The sequence below is a fragment of the Diadema antillarum genome, unplaced genomic scaffold, assembly GCF_040938485.1.
Source record: "Diadema antillarum isolate AM-2024a unplaced genomic scaffold, OU_Dant_1.0 seq00000512_RagTag, whole genome shotgun sequence".
Classification (NCBI taxonomy): domain Eukaryota; kingdom Metazoa; phylum Echinodermata; class Echinoidea; order Diadematoida; family Diadematidae; genus Diadema; species Diadema antillarum.
In genome coordinates, this window is record NW_027271466.1 from 53537 (window position 1) to 77781 (window position 24245).

General features: G+C 38.4%; 2 protein-coding genes and 1 long non-coding RNA gene across 3 annotated transcripts; 1 reads left to right on the forward strand and 2 right to left on the reverse strand.

The window, feature by feature from the left end:
- Positions 1-1221: 1221 nt before the first annotated feature.
- LOC139734154 (uncharacterized) lies at positions 1222-2268 on the forward strand. The gene has a single exon (XM_071644959.1). It carries the CDS (start codon positions 1363-1365, stop codon positions 2266-2268), a length of 906 nt encoding a protein of 301 aa, XP_071501060.1. The 5' UTR covers positions 1222-1362.
- A 5306-nt stretch (positions 2269-7574) lies between these two features.
- On the reverse strand, positions 7575-13395 carry LOC139734119 (uncharacterized). Its single transcript, XM_071644936.1, has 5 exons — positions 12683-13395; positions 12106-12321; positions 11255-11473; positions 10500-10599; positions 7575-10076 (listed from the first exon to the last, which is right to left on the reverse strand). Exons 1-5 carry the CDS (start codon positions 12948-12950, stop codon positions 8141-8143), a joined length of 2739 nt encoding a protein of 912 aa, XP_071501037.1. The 5' UTR covers positions 12951-13395; the 3' UTR covers positions 7575-8140.
- A 1842-nt stretch (positions 13396-15237) lies between these two features.
- Positions 15238-21055, reverse strand: LOC139734120 (uncharacterized). The gene is made up of 5 exons (XR_011711135.1): positions 20875-21055; positions 19999-20323; positions 17731-17955; positions 16118-16195; positions 15238-15531 (listed from the first exon to the last, which is right to left on the reverse strand). It is a non-coding gene; the product is annotated as an uncharacterized lncRNA (long non-coding RNA).
- Between the last annotated feature and the right edge of the window lie 3190 nt (positions 21056-24245).

Sequence of the window (24245 nt, forward strand, 5' to 3'; positions counted from 1 at the left end):
CTTGACTGCCCGTGATCGCGATAAGCTGATGCAATATACGCGAACTATAAATGACCCTGATCCCTGCAATGGAAGAAGCTGTCACTACCAAAAATCATGTCAGCGCTGCCATCAGTGAATATTATGCAGCCGTCGTCGCGACTTCGGAAATCGGGTTCCTCTTTGGGAATTTCTTTTTCTTCTGTGTCAACCCTATTTGAATAGTGCATTGTACTTGTTCCTTATCTTCCCTTGAGAAAAAGAAGGAAACAACATGGGGAAAAGCAAAACAAAAATAATGAAACGGGCATGAGGGTAAGCCCGCCTCTTTGGAAAAGGGCATCTGGCAGATGGAGGGTCAGGGAGTTGTGAATGCGTCTGAAGTCATTCATTTTGCGGTACGGTCCTGATGAGGAATACTATTTCAACTCGTGAGATGAGTCCAACTTAGTTAAACCAGTTGATAAACAGTCTGAAATAAGAAATACGTCGTAGAATCGACTGCACTTTGATTTCAGGTATGATTCTTTCATTGGCTATACTCGCCCCAACAACAGGGTTGGACAGTGCCTTCTGTATTTAGTTTCACGAAAAATTAAATGAGTCAAACGTTTCCAAATTATGTTGGAGTATCTATAAAGTGCTTTGGTCGATGAAGTTCAAATAGTCATGTGTTGCTTGAAGTTCAAATTGTGTAAACAGCGTTTCGAGGATGGCTCCATTAGATGGCTCCTTCAAATTTACAAACAGGAGACCCAAGTGAAATTTGTGGTCGTATGATGTATCAAAATAAATGCTGGAGTGAAGAAAGGCAAAAGCTTGCTCGAGTGCCTTTAACATTTTTTTTCTTTTTTTTTTGTTTTGTTATGTGACAGAAATGAGTTTTGACATGTTTCAAGGGGATAGCACCGTATAGAAACTTAATTGTCACGTTCATCATCGTCTTCCGGAAACGCGAAGCAAATGCTTTAAGGAAACGTGGCAATTATCAGTACAGCTGTAGATAGCCATTTGACTGGCGAGAATCAAGAATTGTCGTTGTTTAGATCTCTGTCTTCGGCAGCGCTCTAAAGTTGAAACTTTCATGGTCATGTTGTTAGAGTAAGTGGCGGCATTATGATAACGAGCGTGACCGTTCTTTGGTGTAGGCCACTGCAGTGCCTAATGACAAACCGCTGAGAGTTGTATTAATTCTCTAACGCACTCCCTTCGTTACTTTGAGCAAGATAGGCCTTTTGTCATTATTGATATCCTTTTTTACGCATGTATTTTCCTCATAACCGCAAGACTGTGATTACTTTGTAATAAAGGTTCTTTATTGGCGCGACTGTGCATTCCAGGTGGGTAAATATCTCTCAGGAAGCTCCTACAAAGTTCCCAAAGATGTCGGATAACGCAGAGATGACAATGGAAGAAGCTCTTTGGTTCATTAGTGACGTCTTGGATGTGACGTCACCGGAGAGTAGGCTCAAAGCTGATCGTCCAACTTTCCTTCAGGACCTGATAGACGCCTGGAAGCAACACATACCTTTCCAGTCGGTCAGCGCGATCGCTGTGCCTCAGCAGCAGCGGCACCTGCCTTCCTTTGAAGAGATAAAGAAAGACGTCTTCGCCAAAATAGGCGGACTCTGCTACGTCCATAATGTCTTCTTCTATGTTTTCATGCAAACCTTGGGATACAACGTGACCCTTGTTACATGTGACATCAGCTTCGCAGATAGCCACGTCATCATTATGGCGCATAATCTCACTTCCGAGGGCAGTATGCACATGGTCGACGTCGGCAGCGGCTACCCGACGTTCACAGCCGTCCCGTGTGATTTCGAGCGCGAGTCTCCCGAGTACCACGATTCATTTCTCCGCTACAGATTCGTCCGCGATGGGGACCTTATCATCCGCCAGCATCACGCCGACACCGACCCGAGGGCAGCCCTATGGCCGGACCGTGTCAAGGACGGCTGGTATTCTTTCATTTACATCCACTACAAAGAGCCAAAGAAAATATCCTACTTCGACGCCGTCATGACGCGGATTTACACCACCGTGCTGCCGTCACCTCCCTACCTGTCAAGCCCCCGCTGCATGACATGGCCCAATCGCCGCCTAGTCTGCATCAAGGACGCCACCCTTCTGCAAGAGATCGAAAAGGGGCATGTTCAAAAGTCGTATTTCCGGTCTCCAGACGAAATCCTGACAGCATTTGCGAAACATTTTCCAGACTTTCCCGCCGATATGGTCAAGGCCACATGGGCCGATGAACACGTTAAATGTGACTTTAACAAAGAATAATAAGCAGCTCAGGTAGACAATTCAAAATAATAAAAATGATATGTACATGTATTATAGGAGATGAACATTCCTGCTCATTCCAATACCTGTAACCTTGGCCAGTATTTGACGAAAGTCCCAAGTCCAGTGACATTTTATATGTTTTTTTTTTATATTTGTTTTATGTGAGCCCGTTCCATCTAAAATAATTGATCATCTTGATACAGCATGGGTAGTTATCGTGGTCAACAGATAGGTATCAACCAATCAACTGGCCACATTTTAGTAATCCATGTTGTAATTGCAACTTTTATCTGTAGTTTATTATAGTTGTAAAACTTCTGGTCTGCAATGCGTATTAACCACTCATCAAAACTTCTTCATAATACTGATGGAAGCTTGTCATGTTGTCGTTGCGTTTGAACTCCAGTAATTCCCCTATGTTAGGTGCGACGCAACATGCGTGTATGATTTAGAATATAATATGTGACGAACTGATGTGTCTAAGCGCTTAGTGGTTATACGTAATTTGAGCTGTCATGTCTAAATTTTTGTTGGGCTATAACTCTCGCTTTTGAGAGAGGGGCAACTCTGTGTCGTCTGGTGTTATAGTCCTATTACAAGTCAATAATTATTGCAAAGCGTTGCATGTAGTTCTAGGTATAGGTTGTTAAAGGGTGTGTACAGTTCTGGTTGAGGTGAGGATTTAGCTTTTAACGTTTTGCGAGATATTCAGAAACCACTCTATGAGATGTCAGAGAGCATGCAATTCTAATGGGTATCAAAACTTTATTTGATGAAAATCGGTTTTAAAATGGCCGAGATATCCAAAAACAAGGTGAAACAAAGACATCCTAATGAAAGGCGTGGCCTGTCACCTTTGATTATTATCACTTTTTTTTTTATATCTCTGCCATTTGAAAACAAATTTCCATCAAACAAATGTTGAATCCTTCTTAAAATTACATGCCCTTTCATATTTCATTAGAGGTTTCTCATTATATCACTTATGAATGTTCAAAACATGGATCCCCACCTAAACCAGTACTGTACAGTCCCTTTAATACATTGTGTCTAACAGTGTTCCTCAAAATATCTTACCTTTCATGATGAGCTCGCATTCGGTGCTGTGGCTACTAGTACAAGTTATATGTTGTTACCAAGTCCGTCCACTGTTCATCCGATAAAGTTGTCCTATTATTATTCGCTAAAAATGTACCCTTCGCTGTCGAGCATGTCAGCGTAAACTTGTAGGCCTATGAGAGTCAAAGACACACATACTTTCATCAAATTCGCTCTTTTTCATTATTTTGTTGATAGTTGTGCCGTGATAAATGGTTAATTGATGGTATACCTTGGCCGTGGTTTGGCCACCCCCGGTATCAGCGGTTATTATCCGGGATGTTGTATAAAACAAATCGTGAATTTATACAGTAGAACTTCTATAAATGTACAATGCTAACAAGATTTCGCATTCGATTATTAAAATCAAGATTCTCAGTTCAACTCGGCCTCGTGTTGTGAAGAGAGCGTCTCATCTCTCCACTCTCGCTAGATATTCAAACCATTATCCTTGGACCATAAACTCTTTGGATACTGTCAGCGAACGGCCCAGGAAAAAACTATACCCAATCGGCAGTCTTCACAGGGGTATTAAAGCGAATGTAGCATGCAACACAAATAAAGCAAGTACGCTGGAAAAAGGTTCAAGGCAGTCGCATGCTGTGTATAGGATGAATTGAAATAATCTTCTGTATTTACCTAAAGGCTATGAACCACCTTGAGATTGGCAAGTGGCTGTATTTTAGACTGCACTGTAAAACTCAAAGCAATAATGCAAGTGTAATCATTAGGGTATACTGTGATGAGAATGATGTCAATGTGAAATTTGCGAAACGTGAAATACAACCACAGTGTGATGCAATGGCTGTCCCATAAAAGCTTCCTTTACGTAATAGATCTTAAGATCTGTGTCATGTCGATTTGTCTCGTTTGTTCTGAGTTTCATGAAGTTGTGTAATGCAAACTTTGAAATGCTTAGAGGTTGCACGGAGAATTAGAGGCTATCTACAAATGTGTTTATACGTATATAATATGTATGTATATATACGTGTATATATGTATGTATATATATATATATATATATATATATATACAAGTATACATGTGTGTGTATACATGTATGTGTGTATATATGTATATACAGTGGAAACTCGATATAACGAGATGGTCGGGACCGAGTCATTTTCCTCGTTATAGCCGATATCTCGTTATATCAGTAGGCATAAAAGAAGGCATAAAATAAAGACATTAATTTGTACATGTGGGACTACCCATCATATTTCAATCAATACTGATAACTTGATATTGTGTGTGAGGGAATTACTCGCCTTTATGGGTAAGAAGATGTTTTTCGCCAAGGAAATCCAATATCAAGAATGTGTTTCTTATTAAATGTAGATGTTTGAATTTGTAAATTTATATAGCTTGCGATTGTATCAAGATCGTCTGTGGATTGGTATGTGGTTATATCGTATGGGTGTGTGTTGTGTGGAAAGCTTGAATATGGTCTGCACAATGCTGTGTGTGTATGTGACACATTCTGTACATTATGACTGCGTGTGTGTGAAGACGGGGAATTCCCTAAGTAGAAGGCCAATCACAGCATCAGAGTGCCTCACACCTGCTAAACGTCACGATGATGTCATGTATACATATGGCCGTCCCACCACATTTTTCTGCATGTATCAGTGTGCGTGCACACACACTTCACACGTACTACTACTACAACATGCAGTGCTAGTTGGTGCACTGAAGAAAATGATTATGTGTGTACAAGACAGTTTTTGGCGCATCAAGCTTTACAATCTCGGAAGATGATAGCACAGGCGAAGTAAAGCTTTACCGAAGGCATTTTGCTTTACCTCGCTATAGCAGGTTTGATTTACTATGTTTTTCTTTGTTTGGAAGTCACAAAATTCATCTCGTTATAGCAGTTATTTCGTTATAGCCGATCTCGCTATAAGAGTAGCATTTTACATAGACTTGTGTGGAAGGAAATTTGGGACCGAGAAAATTTCCTCGTTATAACCGATATCTCGTTATAGCAGTGTTCGTTATATCGAGTTTCCCCTGTATATATATATATATATATATATATATATATATATAATGTGAAGCGGGCTTGGCCTCGTACGTGGTGGGTACTGCATCATTGGTATATGTGAGACGGAAGGAAAACTTGCAGTATAGACGTTGCAGTGGTGTTCAGTCTTGCCTTTATTCCCCGAGCTTTCGGCTATTTCACTAGCCTTTTTCAAGGGCTTGATGAGACACAACATAAAAGCAAAATAGCAACCAATTTGCATGCATTTGAACAGAAATAGAAATAGAAATAGTAATAACAAGAAGCCAATCAAACGGAATGTAGGCAGTGACACCAATTCGCATACATTTCAACAGAATAAGGCAAACAACAGAACAAAAACAAAAACAAAAAACAAAGCAAAAGAAACATGGGCAGCAATATTACATTCGCTCCAACGGAAAGGTAGTATTATCACATACACTTGCAGTGAAAAAATACAGTTGTAGTAGTAGTTTAGTATAGGTAATACCAACGGTAATACATAAACCAACATAAATTAAAGCACATTAGTTACCTTTGGGGCGTGGGGATTTGCTTGTGTGTGGTGTGTGTGGTGTCCGGAGGGTGAGTGTGAGGGGTTCGTACATGTAATGCGGGGGCAGTGAAGTGTGAGGGGTGATGTGGCGTGGGGGCATTTGCATTTTGATTGGCTTCTTGTTATTACTATTTCTATTTCTATTTCTGTTCAAATGCATGCAAATTGGTTGCTATTTTGCTTTTATGTTATGTCTCATCAAGCCCTTGAAAAAGGCTAGTGAAATAGCCGAAAGCTCGGGGAACAAAGGCAAGACTGAACACCACTGCAACGTCTATACTACAAGTTTTCCTTCCGTCTCACACACACACACACACACACACACACACACATACTGTTTAACTGAATTCGCGTAAGATTTACCTGGATGAAAATGCGTTGTTTTTTAACATGCAAAGGAGCAGCAACGCCTGCAATGAAGATGACAATCATTATTATCATTATTGATTTTATTATTATTTTTTGTTATTATTATCATTATTATTATTATTATTGTTATCATTACTATTTTGTGCCAGCGTGGGCAAAGTTGCATCACAAGGAAAAACAAGATTGGCAAATCACGGAAGGTGATTTGGAAAGAAAATCATATTGGACGAGAGGTAAACGGCAACTTGAAAACTTGTAATGTAAGAAGGGGAAAAGAGATGCGGGGGGGGGGGGGGAGGGGAGACGAGGATTCTATAAAGAGAAAAAAACACTTTGAACAATGGGAAGATCATAAAATTTAAGACTGCTTGTTTGTGAATAATCTCGTTGCAACTCGTTATATTCAACATTGAATGAATATCATACCAAAAAATAATATCAAAAGAAAATCAGACAAAGTGCAATTATACATGAAGTATTCTATACCGTATAATGTATTGATATCACAGCATGGGATTATCTATATTTATCCAGATAGCAAAAAGCAAGTTGTATGCTCACAATATGTCATTGTGGCCCCATGCTAAAGGTGATAAATTGTATTGTTAGTATAATAATAATCATATCAGTCTGTGTTTCAGGTCTGTAGAGCAAAGAATGTGTAGCTCTTATAAAAACAAGCTGTGAGACAAACTTTTCAATCTCTTCTTTATACCACAATTTACAGTCTCTTAATTCTACTTTCGGTATCACACTCGTGATATTTGTTTACCAGTGTACAGTTTTTGGATGAACACATCATATTTCACGAAACCAGAAAGAAATAGTCAGAATTCTACATGATAAATGTTATAATGACTGACGATAACAACAAAGGAGATAAAGATGTTGGAAACGATGAAACTATAAAAAAATGACCGATAACGACATACAAATTACCAGAAAGTCCAGCGCAACTTTTACTTCAGAGACGGAAAAGCGTTTCGGTTTTTTTTTTCCATTTGATTTTCAGATCTCCTCTCCCCGTCCCACCCCTATCTCAATCTCTCTCTCTCTCTCTCTCTCTCTCTCTCTCTTCTCACATGTCTGTCCAAGATTACTGGTTTATCCATTTAGCAATGGTCTCAAGGAAGCATATTGAAAGTCATCTTTCCAGCTTTTTACATGCTCACGTACAGTATATGCATGTATACGGTACAAAATGAAAAAGAAATATATATATATGATTATGTATTTACATTTAAGTTCCTGGGTACATAATTTCGTTTCTTTTCTTCTTTTCAACAAGGTTATCTTTGTTTCATGTCACTAGAATTATATAAGTTTATTGAATCAGCTGTGTACTCAAAGAGACATTAATTTTGTGAATCATCTACAGTATAAATAGTGTAAGTGCTTATTATAGTCATTTTTTTTCTGTTTTACGTGTAGGCCCCTATACATTATCGTCCCTATGTATAATGATGAAGTATGTTATTCAGTCTCTTAGGAATGTACTTCAATACTGATTAGATTACATGTACCACGTGTTCACGTCATGCCTTTTAACGCAAATGCGAATTTACATCATCATGCATTGGGCCAATGTCCGTGAGCATGTGCATTATACTTTATTTGATTAATATTCTGTCATCGGGTTTTATGGTGTGTATTATTGAGCATGGTGAATGTGTAGTGTGTGTGCGGAGAGGGTGTATACCTATAATACATTTAATTCTGAAACCAATTCTTGAAGAAGCCTCAAGTCTGCCCCTCTCGATCAGTTGTATAACTACAGTGTACAATACGGAAGGAAAATATTAATTTTTGACAGGGTTAGGGCTTTAGGCCTACTAGATATTTCATCCTTTCGCATCAATATTTGCGTAGAGTTCAGCAAGTGTATTTTTGGCGTCATTTTGGCCGCCTGAGGTGCCTTGGTGTCCGTCATTGAGACCGTTTCCCTTTGGAGCTCCAGCAGTCTGCTTACTCACTTCGGCGTAAAGTTCCTCGCCTCTAAAAGATGACACAGAACTAGCCTCAATTGATAAGTTTCCTTCCTTCTTATCCACATTTGCATACAGTTCATCAAGTGCAGTTTCGGCCGCATTTTCGTTTTCTGAGGTGCCTTGTTGCCCGTCACCGAAACCATTTCCTTGTGAATGTCGATCTCTCTGTTTACTCACTTTGGCATACAGTTCCTCGCCTCCAAAAGATGACATAGAACTAGCCCCAATTGACAAATTTCCTTGTCCCTTATCAACCTTTGCATAGAGTTCATCAAGTGCAGTTCCGACGCCATTTTCGATATCTGAAGTGCCTTGTTGCCCGTCAATAAAACCGTTCCCTTTTGAAGGTAGATCTCTCTGACTCACTTCGGCATATAGTTCCTCGCCTCTAAATGGTGACACAGAACCAGCCTCATTAGATAACTTTTCTTCTCTCTTATCCACCTTCGCATAGAGTTCAGTAAGTGCAATTTCAGCGCCATTTTCGTTTTCTGAAGTGCCTTGCTGTCCGTCAATGAAACCATTTCCCTTTGAAGGTAGATCTCTCTGCTTACTCACTTCAGCATACAGTTCTTCGCCCATATATGTTGGAACAGAACCAGCCTCATTTGACAACTTTCCTCCTCTCTTGTCCACCTTCGCATAGAGTTCAGCAAGTGTAGTCTCAACGCCATTTTCGTTTTCTGAGGTGCCTTTATGTCCGTCAGTGGAATTGTTTCTAGTAAAGCTTCCACCTCCCTGTTTATGCACTTTGGCATACATTTCCTCGCCCCTACGTGCTGTGACAGAAGAAGTCGTTGTCATTTCGTCTTCACTCTCACAGCCCTTGCCATCGCAGTTATAATCTTGTCGTGGAGAGTTTGGGAAAGAATTCAACAGGCTGTAGTCATCCGAATCGAATGCAGAAAGAAACTGTAGTGCCTGGCAGATAGTGATGTCATCGGGATTACCTGAGTCCACTTCATCGTAGAGGACTTCATCGGGGATTGAATGGTGATGAGCCGTGCTGAAAGGGAAGCTCGTGGTGTTTACTGTCGAATCTTCCACTAAAGTGTAGTCAGACGTCGGTTGGTACTTGGTCGGTTTGCGCTCGTCGTCCGTTGGGTTCGCCTCATCGATGCTGACGTATTCACTATTGTCATAAGAGGCATTCCATTCAAGAGCTCCTCCAGATTGTCCATTCAATGAGGAATTCATTGGCCTTTCCTCCTCTGTGGGGTAAGTTTTCATCACACAGCTGGCGGACTCTGCGCGTTTGCTCATGCAATTGCTTGCAGGCCCCTTTGCAGATTCCAGCGAGTTGTACTCTGTTTCGTCAAACAGACGGACTTGCCTCGTCGCAGTCCCTCGACAAGATGTGACACTGCCGATACCCGTGGAATCAAGTTTATCGTATTCACATCCCTCAACTCCACTCTGTGGCTTTCGAGGCAATGTTGCCATCAGGCACTGACTACCAAATGATTGCTCATTTGCCAACATAAGATGTGCAGTGGACGAGCCGTGATACCTGCTCAGTTCTGAAGAAACGGCTCCATCCGAGATTCGCTGCATCTCGGCAACATTTCTGCGTACCTCGTCAGCATCTTGGTAAATATGATCTTGATCAAATGCAGAGTCTTCTTCTCGTGCAGGCACGGGGTATTCTCCAGGTCTTATGGCATGGCTGACTGGAGGCATCATGGTATAAAGTGAGAACGTAGTGTTAGCAGCATGATTAACAGGACCTGTAGGTTGGATACCAGTCATGTCACCATCGATCTGAGTAGGATCGTGCGAGCGTTTGTATCTGTAATGAGTTGACATCAAGACACATAATACTATAAAACTGAAATAAACCAGTGACTATGAAATGCTTCGTTTATAAGCTCTCCCAAGGCTATCGAGAAAAAAACAAAACAAAACAATTTTGATGGTTAAATGTTCTTTTCTTTTCCCTTGGGGAAGGAGATGGATGACATTAGTGGCTAATTAATTAGGAACAAAGATCGCAGAGTTCATTCTTGACCGCAGAGCAATAATCAAGTGAGAAGCTAACCCTCTCGAGAACAACAGGTTGTTTTATCAGAAAACAAGATATAACATAGACAAAGTTTATAATTATGTAATTGCTTCAAATATTTTCAGAAATTGCAATTTCATGGTCTCCATCCTGTTTAGAATTTTTTCGTTAAAGTTATAATTTGAAACCAGAACAAACTGAAAGACTTACTTTTTTCTTTGATGACACCAAGCCGCAATGATGAGCAGAAGCAGCGTGATGAAAGCCACAGACGAAGCTATCAGCCAAATCAGCAGGACAGGAAAATTGCCTGAAGAGGAGAAGAAATATCACGATTCAGCGGCCTATATTTAGTGGAGCCTATAACCACGCTATGAAACGAACATTTGCTACTCCATCTAGTCAGATAGTCCTACACTCCCCCTTTTTTGTGCCTGAAAGTGAAAAAATATAAAGATCCTCAAGGATGTGAATCTGTTTTTTTTTTTTTCTCTCTTTGTGCAAAAATACATTATGTCGATGTGGTACAAGCATCACGCAAAATATTCTTGCCGGTGCAATTCGTAAAATTAATTATGATCCCATACACCACTAAAATGTATTTTCCGATGTTTGTTGTATAAGTACAGGAGATGAACTTTAGTGACAGAATTGATATAACTGAAGACGTCCATTCTTAAAACGTTTGATTCCCTTGACTGCAGCAATAATAGTATATCTGGCACTTCAATTGACCCGAGGGAGAAGACCTGCGACTGTCGGATGCGTGTTTACTCGTGTTACCTCCTTCCGTATGAAATTTTCTTAATAACCAGAACCCCCAATATTCTCATTGGAAATTGTTTTTAGCCTCCAAGATCGAGATAAAGACACTATATTTTGCAATTGTACATTACTGCCTATGGTAATATGGGGAGTTCCTGTGGTGCAGTATACTAATCAGTGATGTCAGATTGAGGATTTACTTTTGCTTTCTTGACACGATGGGATAGATGCGTTCCAAAATGGTGGCTGTGGTGTCGAATGACCATTGTTAGCTGACGCCATACAGGACAACGTTGCATTACCATTGAGAACGTAACCTTCATCACAGTCTAGTGTTACCATGGATCCAAGCTGGGTGGTGTTTGAATCCCATTTTCCGTGCGACACAATACCAGGATGCTCACATTCCACCTCGTTACCTGGAAAGGCGACAGGGGACACACACACACGCACAAATATATATATATATATATATATATATATATATATATATGTATATATATTATCACTTTTATCACCAGGAGTTGCATTAAGATATTCATAAACCTATAATGATCCTCTATTTCCAAAATTCCAATCTATGCACGAATCACTACAATAGATACTGTATATTTGCAATGGGTGTGTGTCGATATCTCTTGTCTTGTTTGTGTCACTTTGCGTAAAGAAGATTCACTTACGCCTCACTAAACATGCTGGAGACAGTAATTCACGGTTAGCACTCCATTACTGGTTACATTCAAAGTCCACAGTTTATATTAACCTCTTGATCTTTCGTAACTAAAGAATTGACTCTCATTCTTGAATTCCCTTGTTCACTTTATCTTCACTGCCTTGTCATTCAGCTGAGAATTAAAACCCGTCGGTATTGTGATTGCTCCTTTAAAGCAGTCAGCGCTCACTCGTTAGTGGCTTTGTTAAATATTCACATTTGACGTTGAACAATTACGTAACGATGAATGTTACTGCCACGTGTATGGCAAGTGCGGAGATTGTCGAGTCAAAGAAGGCGTAAATGATGAAGGCCTAGAATTGAGCATTAAGTTTTTACCTTCAATTTCTTGGCAAGATGGGATCGATGCGTTCCAAACTAGTAAGTATGACGACAGACTATCGTTGGATGACGCCACACATTGCAACGTTGCACTTCCATTGAGGACGAAACCTTCATCACAAGTCAGCGTTATCGTGGATCTAAACAGCGTGTTGTTTGAATCCCATTTTCCGTGCGAACCGTTACCAGGGTGATCACATTTCGGCTCCTTACCTGCGGAGATGATAGAACATTGATTATAGGAAGCACTTTGGGCAAACAAAAACTGGCGTAAACATCTCGTGCCAATTACAGTATGCAGGGGCGGATCCAGAAATTCCGTAGAAGGCACAGGCGCCTTTACATTATTAAAGGAGAGGGGGCGCACGTGTCCCCCACTTTTTTCTTTTTATTTCTTTTGTTTTAACCAAAAAATAAATAAATAAAGAGGGGGCACGCGCCCGGTGTTCCCCCTCTGGATCCGCCACTGGTATGACTTATTGGTTAAAGTGACAGTTGCAAATCATGGCAAATAATTAGTCTGCTGTCACGGTATTCGCCTTTCATGGTTTAATTAAAAGAAGTAAACACGTACCATGAGACTCGGTTTCCACAGGCTGGCAAGTTGGAACTGATGCATTCCAGGTTGGTAGGTTGCTGTCACTGGATGTCACACATAGCAATGTGGCACTACCATTGATGACGTAACCATCATCGCAAATGAGAGTTACTGAAGATTCTAGTGACGTCACCATGGCCACGGTCGAGTTCCAATCTCCGTTAGACACGTTACCAGGATGATTGCAAAACATCCTTGGCGCTGAAATTGTCGAACGTGACATGGAAAGGGAGTAATGCATCATTTACAGTTTCATTATTTACCTTCTCTGAGTCTTGTCATATATTACAAAAGTTTTCGTTTTGCTTTGTTTTGTTTTATTTCTTACATTTCCCTACTTTCTTTTTTGCTCTAAATTGTCCTCAGTAACCCACAAATCCATGTACCTATAACCAGGGCCTTCGACTTTACGCAGCTTGTCTTTATTGAGCCCTATTATCATAATACCTTTTCCCCTACTTTGCCAGATCATAGTCATGCATACTTCTAAATTAATCATAACGCTTTATTTCATGTCGGAATGTTTCGCCTACTTTGTATTTTGTAACTTGTGTATTATTTGTTATAATCCTTATTTTTGCATATCATTATCTGGAGGAATATTAAAAAAATGAAATTGAAACTGAATTTGGAATCTAGAAGGATTGTGTCAATCAATGACTTTGAATTGGAAGAAGACTTCCAAAATATTCAAAGCATTTTTCCGTCTTCAATCCTTATTTTCGTTTGTATATAATAAGATTGCATGTGAATCCTCCTAATCTAAATGAAGAAGACTATGCAAAACATGCATTTGACATTCTCCATTTTCATGAGAGAGACAAGATGAAGTAACATAACAAATTCAGCCGGGTAATCTTGAGAGCTGAAAGTTTTGCCACTGGTAAGATAAAACCTTTCCGCTACATCGCTGATTTTCATTTGTCTTTTTCCATTGTCTGTTTTCTGTTTGTGTTGGCCTGGTGCTCGATTTGATCTCTTGTTGAAAGACAATGCAAATGTGAGAGGGGCAGAGTGACTTCCTGGTTTCGATATGATAAATTACGTCACTACAGAAGTGGCTTGCAACGATGACAACACTTCTTCGTTGATTCTATGTTAATGACGAAGCTTCACATTTCTTTTTCTAATGTCTGCAACTCCAATGGCTTTTAAGGGAAATCTCCCCAAAATAATGTGTGGATTCTGGGAATTAAGAAAGATTAGGCAAACACTCGGAAAAAAATGTTTGAGAAAAGTGGCACTAATCGTTTATGGTGTTTTTATCTATGTGCAGCCCTCTCTCTACAATATGTAAACGTCACAATAGTGGCTTTATGATAAAGGTATAAAGCTTATGTAAAAGAGCTGAGTGCTCATTTCGTAACTTGTTACTTACTTATGTTGAGGCAATTGTCATTTTTCATGAATCCTGGAAGCGCGAGTTTAGAGTTTAAATTTAAATCTAAAATTGAAAGTCGATGCTCCTTCGACTTCCCAGGAAATATAATATTTTTGTTCGAAATTTGCCAATTAAAAATAAATCATAAAAGACCCTTTTCTTCACCGTCTATATGGACTAAGGAACTGCATCTGACAGTCACAAGCATAGGAAAATGAAAAGAGCAATTTGCACAAAGATGCTCTTAAAATTGAGGTCTTACTCTCGACCACTTCGCAAGATGGTATCGACGAGTTCCAAACTGGGAAGTAAGTCGACCGTCCAGGTTGTCCAACACACTGTAATGTAGCGTTACCATTGATGACGTAACCGTCATCGCATGTGAGAGTTACCATGGAACCAAACCATGTGACGCTGGAATTCCATTGTCCGTGTTTGACAATGTCAAGTTGGTCGCAAAATCCATAGGAAACTACAAATCAAGGCAATAATTATGAGCAATGTTTGTATTATTATTCCCTTGCATCATGTCCTAAAATTTTTTCTCCACTCAAATTTTCACTACATTCACTTGTTCCTTTTGGCAGAAAATCAGTAACAAAATAAGAAATATTGCAATATGTTGTGCAATTCCCGTGTAACAATGACACTTTCCAGGGACTAAAATGTTGCACTAGCTTTATCGAAAAGTAAAATCACTTTGGTAATACATGTATTTTTGTAAAAAATGAATAAATAAAATAAAAGGTGAGTTGTGAAGTGGTGATATGCTCAACTCTGTCGATATGTTTGCATTACATGAAAACAAATGCTACAACTTTTACTTTTGTGTACAACTGCGACGGAATTTCTATCACTGTAATCCCCCCGCCCATTCGATATCATTACAGTCAATCTGAAAGTTATGGTAAGAAGCACCTTACGTAAGAATATAACCTTATAATTTCACTTTGTGAGATGAATTCCAGTGCCTTTCTGTATCTCACTTATGGTGAATGGAGTCAGCTCTTAATCTTTTAGTATCTCTCAGGTCAATCATAGATTGCTGTCATGTCACTTATAGAACTACCAATCCGACACGACCGTCGTCTATACAGCAAAATATTAACAATTTTTGACTGGGATATTCTTGAACATCACTCACCATCAAATGCATTATATACACCGGATCTGACATTCAGTTCGGCCATGGTTGGACATGATGACCATTCGTGAATGTAACGGTAACCCAGAGGAGAAGAAATAGTAACGAGTGTCTCTGATGACACGCAAAGGCAGGTTCTTTGGTATATAACTGCTATGTCACCGATTTGTCTCCGTGTCCGTACTCGGCATATGGAGACGCACTCCAGTTCGGTCTCCACGTCATATTTTGGTATTCCCTGAAAAGGATCACTGCTCGACGAGGTCGATGGTTTTACGTAGCATCCGAGAAAACCTGGTTCTGTGAGAGGACATATTGATGCTCCAGGATAACAGAAATACAGCACGCCCGTTGATTTTTGATGAAATACTGACATGAATATTCTTTCAACCAAATAGTTTAACCATCCTCAGCGTACAGCCTTTACCAGAGATTTTTATCAAACAAGTAACAATCTACCAATCTGAAAGTTGGTTTATTTCTGCAGTGTTTTAGACTGATTAGACTGCTATGATGTTGTCCATGGGCAGAAGGGTAGTATGTTTGACAGTGTGATGATAGAAATAATAAACTTTCGATACTTACAGCTACAATCTTGTGTAATTTTTAGACGATAGCTTGAAACTTGTATCAGATAACTTATAGTAACCGGTGGACGAGCATCGATACAACATAAACAACAACAAAATTGATATGTGTTTGTTTGTCTGAGTGTTTGTGTGCGTGCGTGTGATATATCAACTACAGGTACGTGTAAACGCATTACTGATCGCAAAATATAGTTTAACACAGTACATTCTTCCAGAAATTTAGATACATCATATCCAAAGAACAAGTGAAAGGATTTAGAACTCATCGTCAAACTACGTATTATAGACTTTCCTACCTCTGCATTTGAGCTCTACAGCTGTATGAGAAGTGCATTCGGTACTTGTCCACGAACAGTGCACTGCACTTCCCGAATCTGTGAAACAAGATACCAACGTTCGAGTAAAGACTATTCCAGAATAAATGTGTATGTGTGATAGACTGCTAGTTTAGACTTCGTTTAAAGAGGCCAATGAAATTTCATTCACAGAAAAAGAAAACAGAGATCGAGTAAGCGGAAATGGCTTCAAAAAGAGATGCACTACCCAACATATTTACCCCATCATAACAAAGTTGACATGAATCCAATAAGAGCACTGCAATCGATGTAAAAAAGTCATATTTAAAAGAAGAGCATGTGCCCGTATTTCTCATGTGACTTTATGAAGTATTCTTTACAAAAATTAGCTTACTTCACCTCATTTGTAAAGTGCATTTAGTATTCTCGGTTATGAAATACGCTACTTTTCCCATTCCTATAAAAGCGTTATCATCATCACAATCTGGACGTTTAAACACCCCGAAGCACAATAATTCAGAAGAAGATATTGCTCACTTAAAACAAGAGTAACATATTTACATTGTAGCCATCAATATCTAATGTTACAATCAAGCATTCATGATTACCAATTACCTTAAAAAAAACACTCCATAGAAGAATAGCTTTGTCTGAATATATCATGACATGCCTCTTGTAGAAACAGGTTGCCAAAAATATTGTTCATAAAAGATTGACACAGTTCATAAGCCGCATTTGCATCGATACGATTTAATAGGATAATTTGAGTATAGTCTGAAGTCCAAAATATTTGAAATTGCTTCTGGATGGAGTAATTTCAGATCTATTTGTTGTCTTTGTTTTTCTCTTATTTTCAGATTTTCACAGGTTGCATGTTCACAATAATGTTACCAAAGAACCCCAACAAAATGTCTCATCAATAATGTCAAACAACCTGTAATTCGTAAATCTTAATCCATTAACAATCGGCATATTTCATAGAGGAAGATACATTTCGGTAAATTTGGGAGGCTTAATGAGCGTTTCCTCATACATTAACAGGCGTTGAATAAACAAGCATGCAAAAATAAAATTCATGCAAATGACAATGTAACACGTCTTTCAAACTACCAAGATACCCATTTTAACTTCATCTGGTTGTATGACTGGTGAGTAACAAAACTGTCAATCAGTAATGCCATCAGAAATATTGTAAAATGCCTGCGAACAAACATTGCACAGACATCAAGTAGAGATGTTGACTATTATACGTATTATTTATAATACGGGCCATTACTATACCATTTGAACACATATTTTATAACTCTTTTGTTGAATATGAAGGAGGGCTGTGTAGACTATATACAAGCGCAATGGTACAATTTCATACAGGTATAGGCTTATATATGCACAGTTTGGAGAGAGAGTTTCTTAATCACTCTTCAAAAATATTTTGAAAAAAAAAATCAAAATTTGAAAATGCGAAATGATTCCTATGCTGATCGCATTATCTGTATTATTAATTTTGAGTAAAAAAAAAAAAAATATATATATATATATATTCACACTTTAAACAGTCTTCCGTTGAGAACTACAATTATAGGGACATTTAAAAAAAAATCTACATTACTCACTTTGAGGACAATTTTTGGCCTTGATCCACTTTGACGCGTTGAGGAAAGAAGGTAAAACTGAGGATGAATGAGTTTGAAATGTTGGGAAACCAAGCTCTTTACAGGTCGAATCCGCAACCTGGTCAGTAAAACCGTCACTGCAAACGAAGCTGTCCGTGGTTGATTGCTGTACTACATACCCCTCGAGAGGAGAACGTTGGTCAGCGAACTGCATAGCCGGAAGATCTAATTCGATATTACAACAAAATAACCTTTTATCAGTAAAAACAAAACAAAAGCAACAACAACAACATCAACAACAACAACAACCACAACAAGGAATAAAACGAACGAAAACAACAACAACAACACACACGCACACACAAACCCTCTCAAAATGAAAATAAAAACAAACAATTACTAAGAAATAAGATTATTTTCTTGGTTTTGCGGTGAATTGATTTGAATGAAAAGTGTGTCAAGGCAGAATTGTTTACAACTTTAGCGACATAGACAAACATTGTCAACGAGAAAGAAAGAAGCTTGACAAGCTGTAGTAAATCACGATAATTTATTGGTTAACTTAACCCTAGCTAGGCCGGTGGGGGGGGGGGGGGGGCTCCGAGGCGCCCCCCCCCCCGACGTTCCGCGCGATGTATCGCAATCGCAAAAAGCTTTCGCCGCGACGTTTCATGACTTTTTTCTTTCGAGTCTCGCGCATCTTTTGACACCAAATTTGCGACGCCCGGGCGCGCGATTCCCAAGTTACGCATAAATATGTTCATGCATGTCAGACCAAAAATTGCTCAAAAACTTGAATTCGAGTACAATTTCAATGCAAACTGTGCTTATAGGCAAATTTCATAAAAGCATGATTATTTTGGTGTTTTATTGATTATAATCAATGAATAACATATTTTCTTGTTCGGAGCGATGTCGCGGACAAATTTCATCGAAAAAACAATGAAGAACATAAAGTCGAAAAAACACAGAAATACATAAGAAATTCAAAAAAACAATAAAATACTTACAAATTTCTTGTGATATCACAATTTTTTTAATTTACATTTGCCAAGGACACTAAAAAGAATATAAATTACACAAAAAATGTGCCTGTTTTGAGCTTTATTTTGTGATTTATACCAAATAGTCTGATTTCATGCATCATTATGCATAAATTAGCATAATTTAGCATAAATGATAACTTTTTGAAAAATTAACTTCAAGATATTTTAGATTACATCATAGGCAATGTGTGTGCCAATTTTCGTCGCGATCGCGCGGTCGACGGCCGAGATCTGGAGGGGGGGGGGGGGGGGGGGCCTGGGAGCCCAAAGTGCATAACTTCTCGGCGGCACGGACCATGGGTACTTAAGGAGAGATTCTCGTTTCTTCAAAACTTCCCTGGAATGAACTACCACAGATTGCTAATGACGCTCCCACACTCCTCAGCTTCAAAGAGCAATTTTCCAAACTGGATTTTTAAGCGTGTCCCACGGGATTCCCTTAACCATGCTATACCACACTCTTATCTATAATAGTAGTTGTACTGTTTCATTACTAATCTCATCACCGTGACTGCAAGACCTGCAGTGTGGCCTACAAAGTAACTCAAGGTAGCTCCCATGTCATACGATCAGAAGTACTATGTCTTAAAAAAAGATATGCCCTCTTGCCTTCTGCCCTGTACCGGTATATTTGAGTTTATGATATATCATAAACTCATATGTATATCGGTATATTATGAGATTATGAAACACTTTGCATTGCATATCACATTATGATATGCAATGCAAAGTGTTTCACACTATATGTAGATAACAATGCAAAATACATCACCCATCTTTATTCTTACTTTTCAGTCAAAATAAAGAGACGTTTCAGGATTACCAGGTTCATAACAGAGATTTAATGCGCAACATTGAAATTTGTCATTGTCAGTAACATTGTGTTTGATGTTGACAAGAGTATTCATATACATCTTTGCAGTCAGCGCAAAAAGTTTCTCGTATGCTTAACAACAGCTGAACAATATGTAATTAAAAAAAAAAACAAATCGGTTCTATCTCTCACGAACACGAAAAGGGATTTGCATCTAAGTCTTTTTGATTCTTTTGTGAGAAACTTTCTAATCTTATAAATTCATCATCATTTTTATCTCATAACTCGTGGCCCCAAGATATCAAATAGAGCTAGAGAGCGGAAAGGAACGTTGAAAAGAAAATGGAGAGTGATTTCACCTCAGAAATCAACTTGAACTGTGTCTTCAACATTTAAAACGAAACTTACCTCTTAAACATGAAGCCGTGACATTTACTATCACTGGGTAGTCGTATCCCCAAATCAGGTATATATAGTCGAAGTTTCAGCTTGTGGCCAAGTGAGAAGATCGGCGGAGATTTGATGTAATTTCTCACTTGAATTTCATTTTTTATGGTTGACATCTCATCCTCTGCGGTAACTCGTACGTTCAGGTTGTTGGTTGATTGCAGCCATAAGACCATTCTCTGACCATCAGTTGCTTCTATTTCCCACCTGTCAGCTACTAAGTGATTTACAGAATCTGCCTGCATCCAAATGGTAGTAACATTTTTCGAACAGTTGACTGTGTGACCTAGAATCAGTGCCGAAAACCAGAACAAAAGGCACAAGTATCAGTTGGTTAGTTTAAACTTAAGGTTTGATGAATATACCATTTTTTTTCTCTCAAATGATGTGAGACTCCTTTTGATAGGCCTATACAATTAATGAATCCACGTTGATGTATCCACAAAGCAAATAAAGAATTTGCTTTTTTTTTATACTGTAAGCTCAGGGAAGCAAGCATGACAAAAAAGAAGAAAAATCCACAAATAAACCACACATATCTTTTTTTTTTCCCAGAAAATGTTTCTGTCATCTTTACAACTATTAATAGTATGTCATTGGAGACTTCCATTAAAAAAAAAAATCAACTAGAGCATCGATAAATTTTCTGAACTGTGTATTCCAAAGAGGTAATCGTTGAGATTTTTGTGTGTGTGTGTGTGTGTGTGTGCTAAATATCTCTATGCGTTTATGGTCTGAATGGTACTAAAACAAAAAATGTTGGTTCTTGGCAAAGCGCTATAAAGCTGAAGAAGAAACCAATGGATAAAACTTTGTGAAAGACTCGAAAGTACTTACGCATCACCTCCGAAGAAATAAGAAGAGGGAAAGAAGACAAGATTATTACAATTATCCATTTGTTTAGTCTGACAGCCATGACTGAATTCTTCGTAATCTTTATCCAGACTCTACGAGGCACGTCATTTGGCGTGGAGAAACCTCCTGACTTGAGCATTGCCCACACAACACTTAGTTTCAGTGATCATGTACTCACAGAAAATGGCGCAATTTGTGTCAGTGAATGCAATACAGGCTTTACGCATGTCAAATCGTCACAATCGCTCGACCACTATTATACCTGCCCTGCCATTCCTGCTCGTGGTGGGTGCGCACGAAACTTTCTCATGTATAGTTTATGCAGTGATATGATGTAATGATCTATCATCGTTATTCTTTATAGCGCAACAGGTGCGTGAAATGAAAGCGAAACTTCCAAGTGAACTTCACGGTAAAGGTGAGTTGCATCTATATCCTTAATGGGATGAATAAAAGCAGTGGAAATTTCTGTTGACGCTGGACAGAGATTAAGAAGGTATATATGTTAAAATCGCAACACAAATTTCCCTTTAATTTGCTTACATAGGCCTACAAATCCTTGTTACTTTTTATTAAAGGGAACGTTTTATTAAAGGGAACTGATGGAGAAGAAATTGAAACTAACACATTAATCATTCTAGATATACAATGCTCAAGCATTGCCGACTTTTTAAAAGTGCGGGTGAAGGTTGGTACTGTTTTGAGTGAACGTAAACTTCATATTTTGTACGCCCATTGAGCTAAGGGAATATTTGTGAGGACATGACATCAGCATGTCAATTTATTGCTCATGAACTCATTTTGACCAACTATACCACGAAAGAAATGGACATAGAAGTTTGTTTTTTATTTTAGTTCTACTAATAATATACGATATTATCTTTCGAAACTAATGCAGCAATACTATAGTTCGTAATTATGTTATCCTTCATGATGTTTGTCATTTAAGGCCAGAAGTGTATACAGCCAATTATGTTTTTATTTATAACTTGATTAGGAAACCCGCAATTCAAGGTTATTTTTATTATTATTATTATTATTATCATTATTATTATTATTATTATTGGTATTATTATCAATCATCATCATCATCATTATCATTATTATCATTATTATTACTACTACAATTAATTTATTTATCCGTTTATTTATCTGGTATTAATTCAACACAAAATACAAACAGAAAATCACGTTACATGGTGTAAAGATTGCGGTGATTCTAGGTGCATACCGCTGGTTGCCAGGGGGGGGGGGGGAAAAGCAAACTTAATCACCAAGTTTGTGAGTTTTTTTTTTTTTCTGTGTATTCTCACTCACTCAGAAATAGTCATTTAAACTGTTCCTCTCTAAATAGATTTTACATTAAACAAGAGACCCAACGGGTCAAATGTCTTCATGTGAATAAGAAATGTATGCCGAATGTTTGTCTCCTCTTTAGATGAATTTGATTAAAGTTGTTTGGTGGATTCATCATGGTGAATATATTAGAATCCAGTCGCCTCAATTTTAGCATCCGAAAATTATTTAAAGGCATAATTTACCATTTGCCGATGAAACAAAAGCCCAGCATTAGTGTTTCAAAATAGTTCTAAATTAATGTGAGTTAGGGAATGAAATAACCAATGTAAAATTTTGAACCAATATAATCAATGTTGAGTATTGTTAAATACACCAAGTGTGAACAATAGTTATAACACAGATTTTCCATACGAAACCGTCTACACTTGTGGTTTAATGAGAATAATAATCATATCTCCTTGTATTTTAGGCTTTATTTAAAAAAAAAAATGTTAAATAGTAGGATGTTTTGTGATACAACTGACATATATACATATGCTTCAAAAGTGATATCTTGAACATATCTTAAAGCACTGCTCCCAAAGGTAAACAGGAACTGTAATACATGGCACGAACGAAAAAAAAAATGGCAGTGATTTCTTAATAGAATTATTACTTATGGTTTGATGTTGTGTCAAATAATAATGACCAGTTTGTGGCCGAACTGCCCCTTTACCAATGTCTACTGCAGGATCTCAATTATATTATTCGAAATTACTGTGCCGGCTTGTATACTAAACGTGTAGAAAGGAAGAATATCAGTGAGAATATGGTGGGTTTTTTTCATGTTGATATGTTAAAACAAAAATAGATAACAGTTTGTAATCGAAATTCAAGAATTCCCTTTTAGAATCAACTTTAGACCTACTGAACATGGGTCCAATTCGTTAAAAACCAGACCTCACAGGACTATCCCCTGACATCACTGTACAGTCATCTGTCATGTCTGAATCCATACAAACACTATACCGCATGGAGGAATTTCATTCGAATACTTCATTTTCCCCATATGCTGAAATCTCATGACAGCTCATGGGAAACGGGAAATGTTAAGTTTATTGTTCCACTTCTTTAACTGGATGTGAGACTGTGAGATGGAAAATGTATGCGCCAAACCCTACCAATAACCAGACCTCATCTTAGTGTACTGTCACCTCACATATCACTGTACGATCGCCTCATTTGACGCCCGCGTAAATATGCGCATACTTAACACGGAGGCGAAAACAGATATGATATATTTGAGTTTTTTTATTTGTTACTTTCGAATGATAGATTATTGCCACAACAGAGTGGCAGAGTGAGCCTCGTATAAAACTGAAATACCCTTTATTGCTCCTAAACTGACAGAGCAAAACTAGCGTACTTTATGATCATTGTACATGCTTGGCAGTCACGACACTTTTTGCAGAGCGACGTACAGTAAGCCATGGGCGTCACCAGGGGGGGTGCGTTGGGTGCGAACGCACCCCCCTTCAGATCCTTAAAAAAAAAAAAAAAAAAAAAAAAAAAAAAATCAGTCTGCGAGCGACCTCAACGCCGGACGCTAAGTAATTACTCTTTTCTATTTTTTTAAATATATTTTGCACCAGGGACACACACACACACACACACACACACACACACACACACACACACACAAATCAATTCGCACCCCTGGTTCTGGCAGCACTGATTTTGTACATGTCTATTAGTATTCTACAGTGTTTACTATTTATCGACCGTACTGTACATCCGTATTTCGATACGGAGCACTTATACACGTTTGCCCCATCCAACATAATCATAATTCCCGCGATGAAAAGATTTTCTTGCTTTTTTGTTAGAATTCAAGAAATCTGTCCAATTATTTCACCCAAAAGCAGTGGCGTAACTACGGAGGGGGGGGGGGGGGTGCGCCCCCCTCCCAATCCGCTGGCAAAAAAAAAAAAAAGACTTACCGAAATAGTAATTCAAGTGTTAGTAAACTGCTTTTGAACGAAAGGGTGATCAAGAAATAAGATATTTTTCTATGA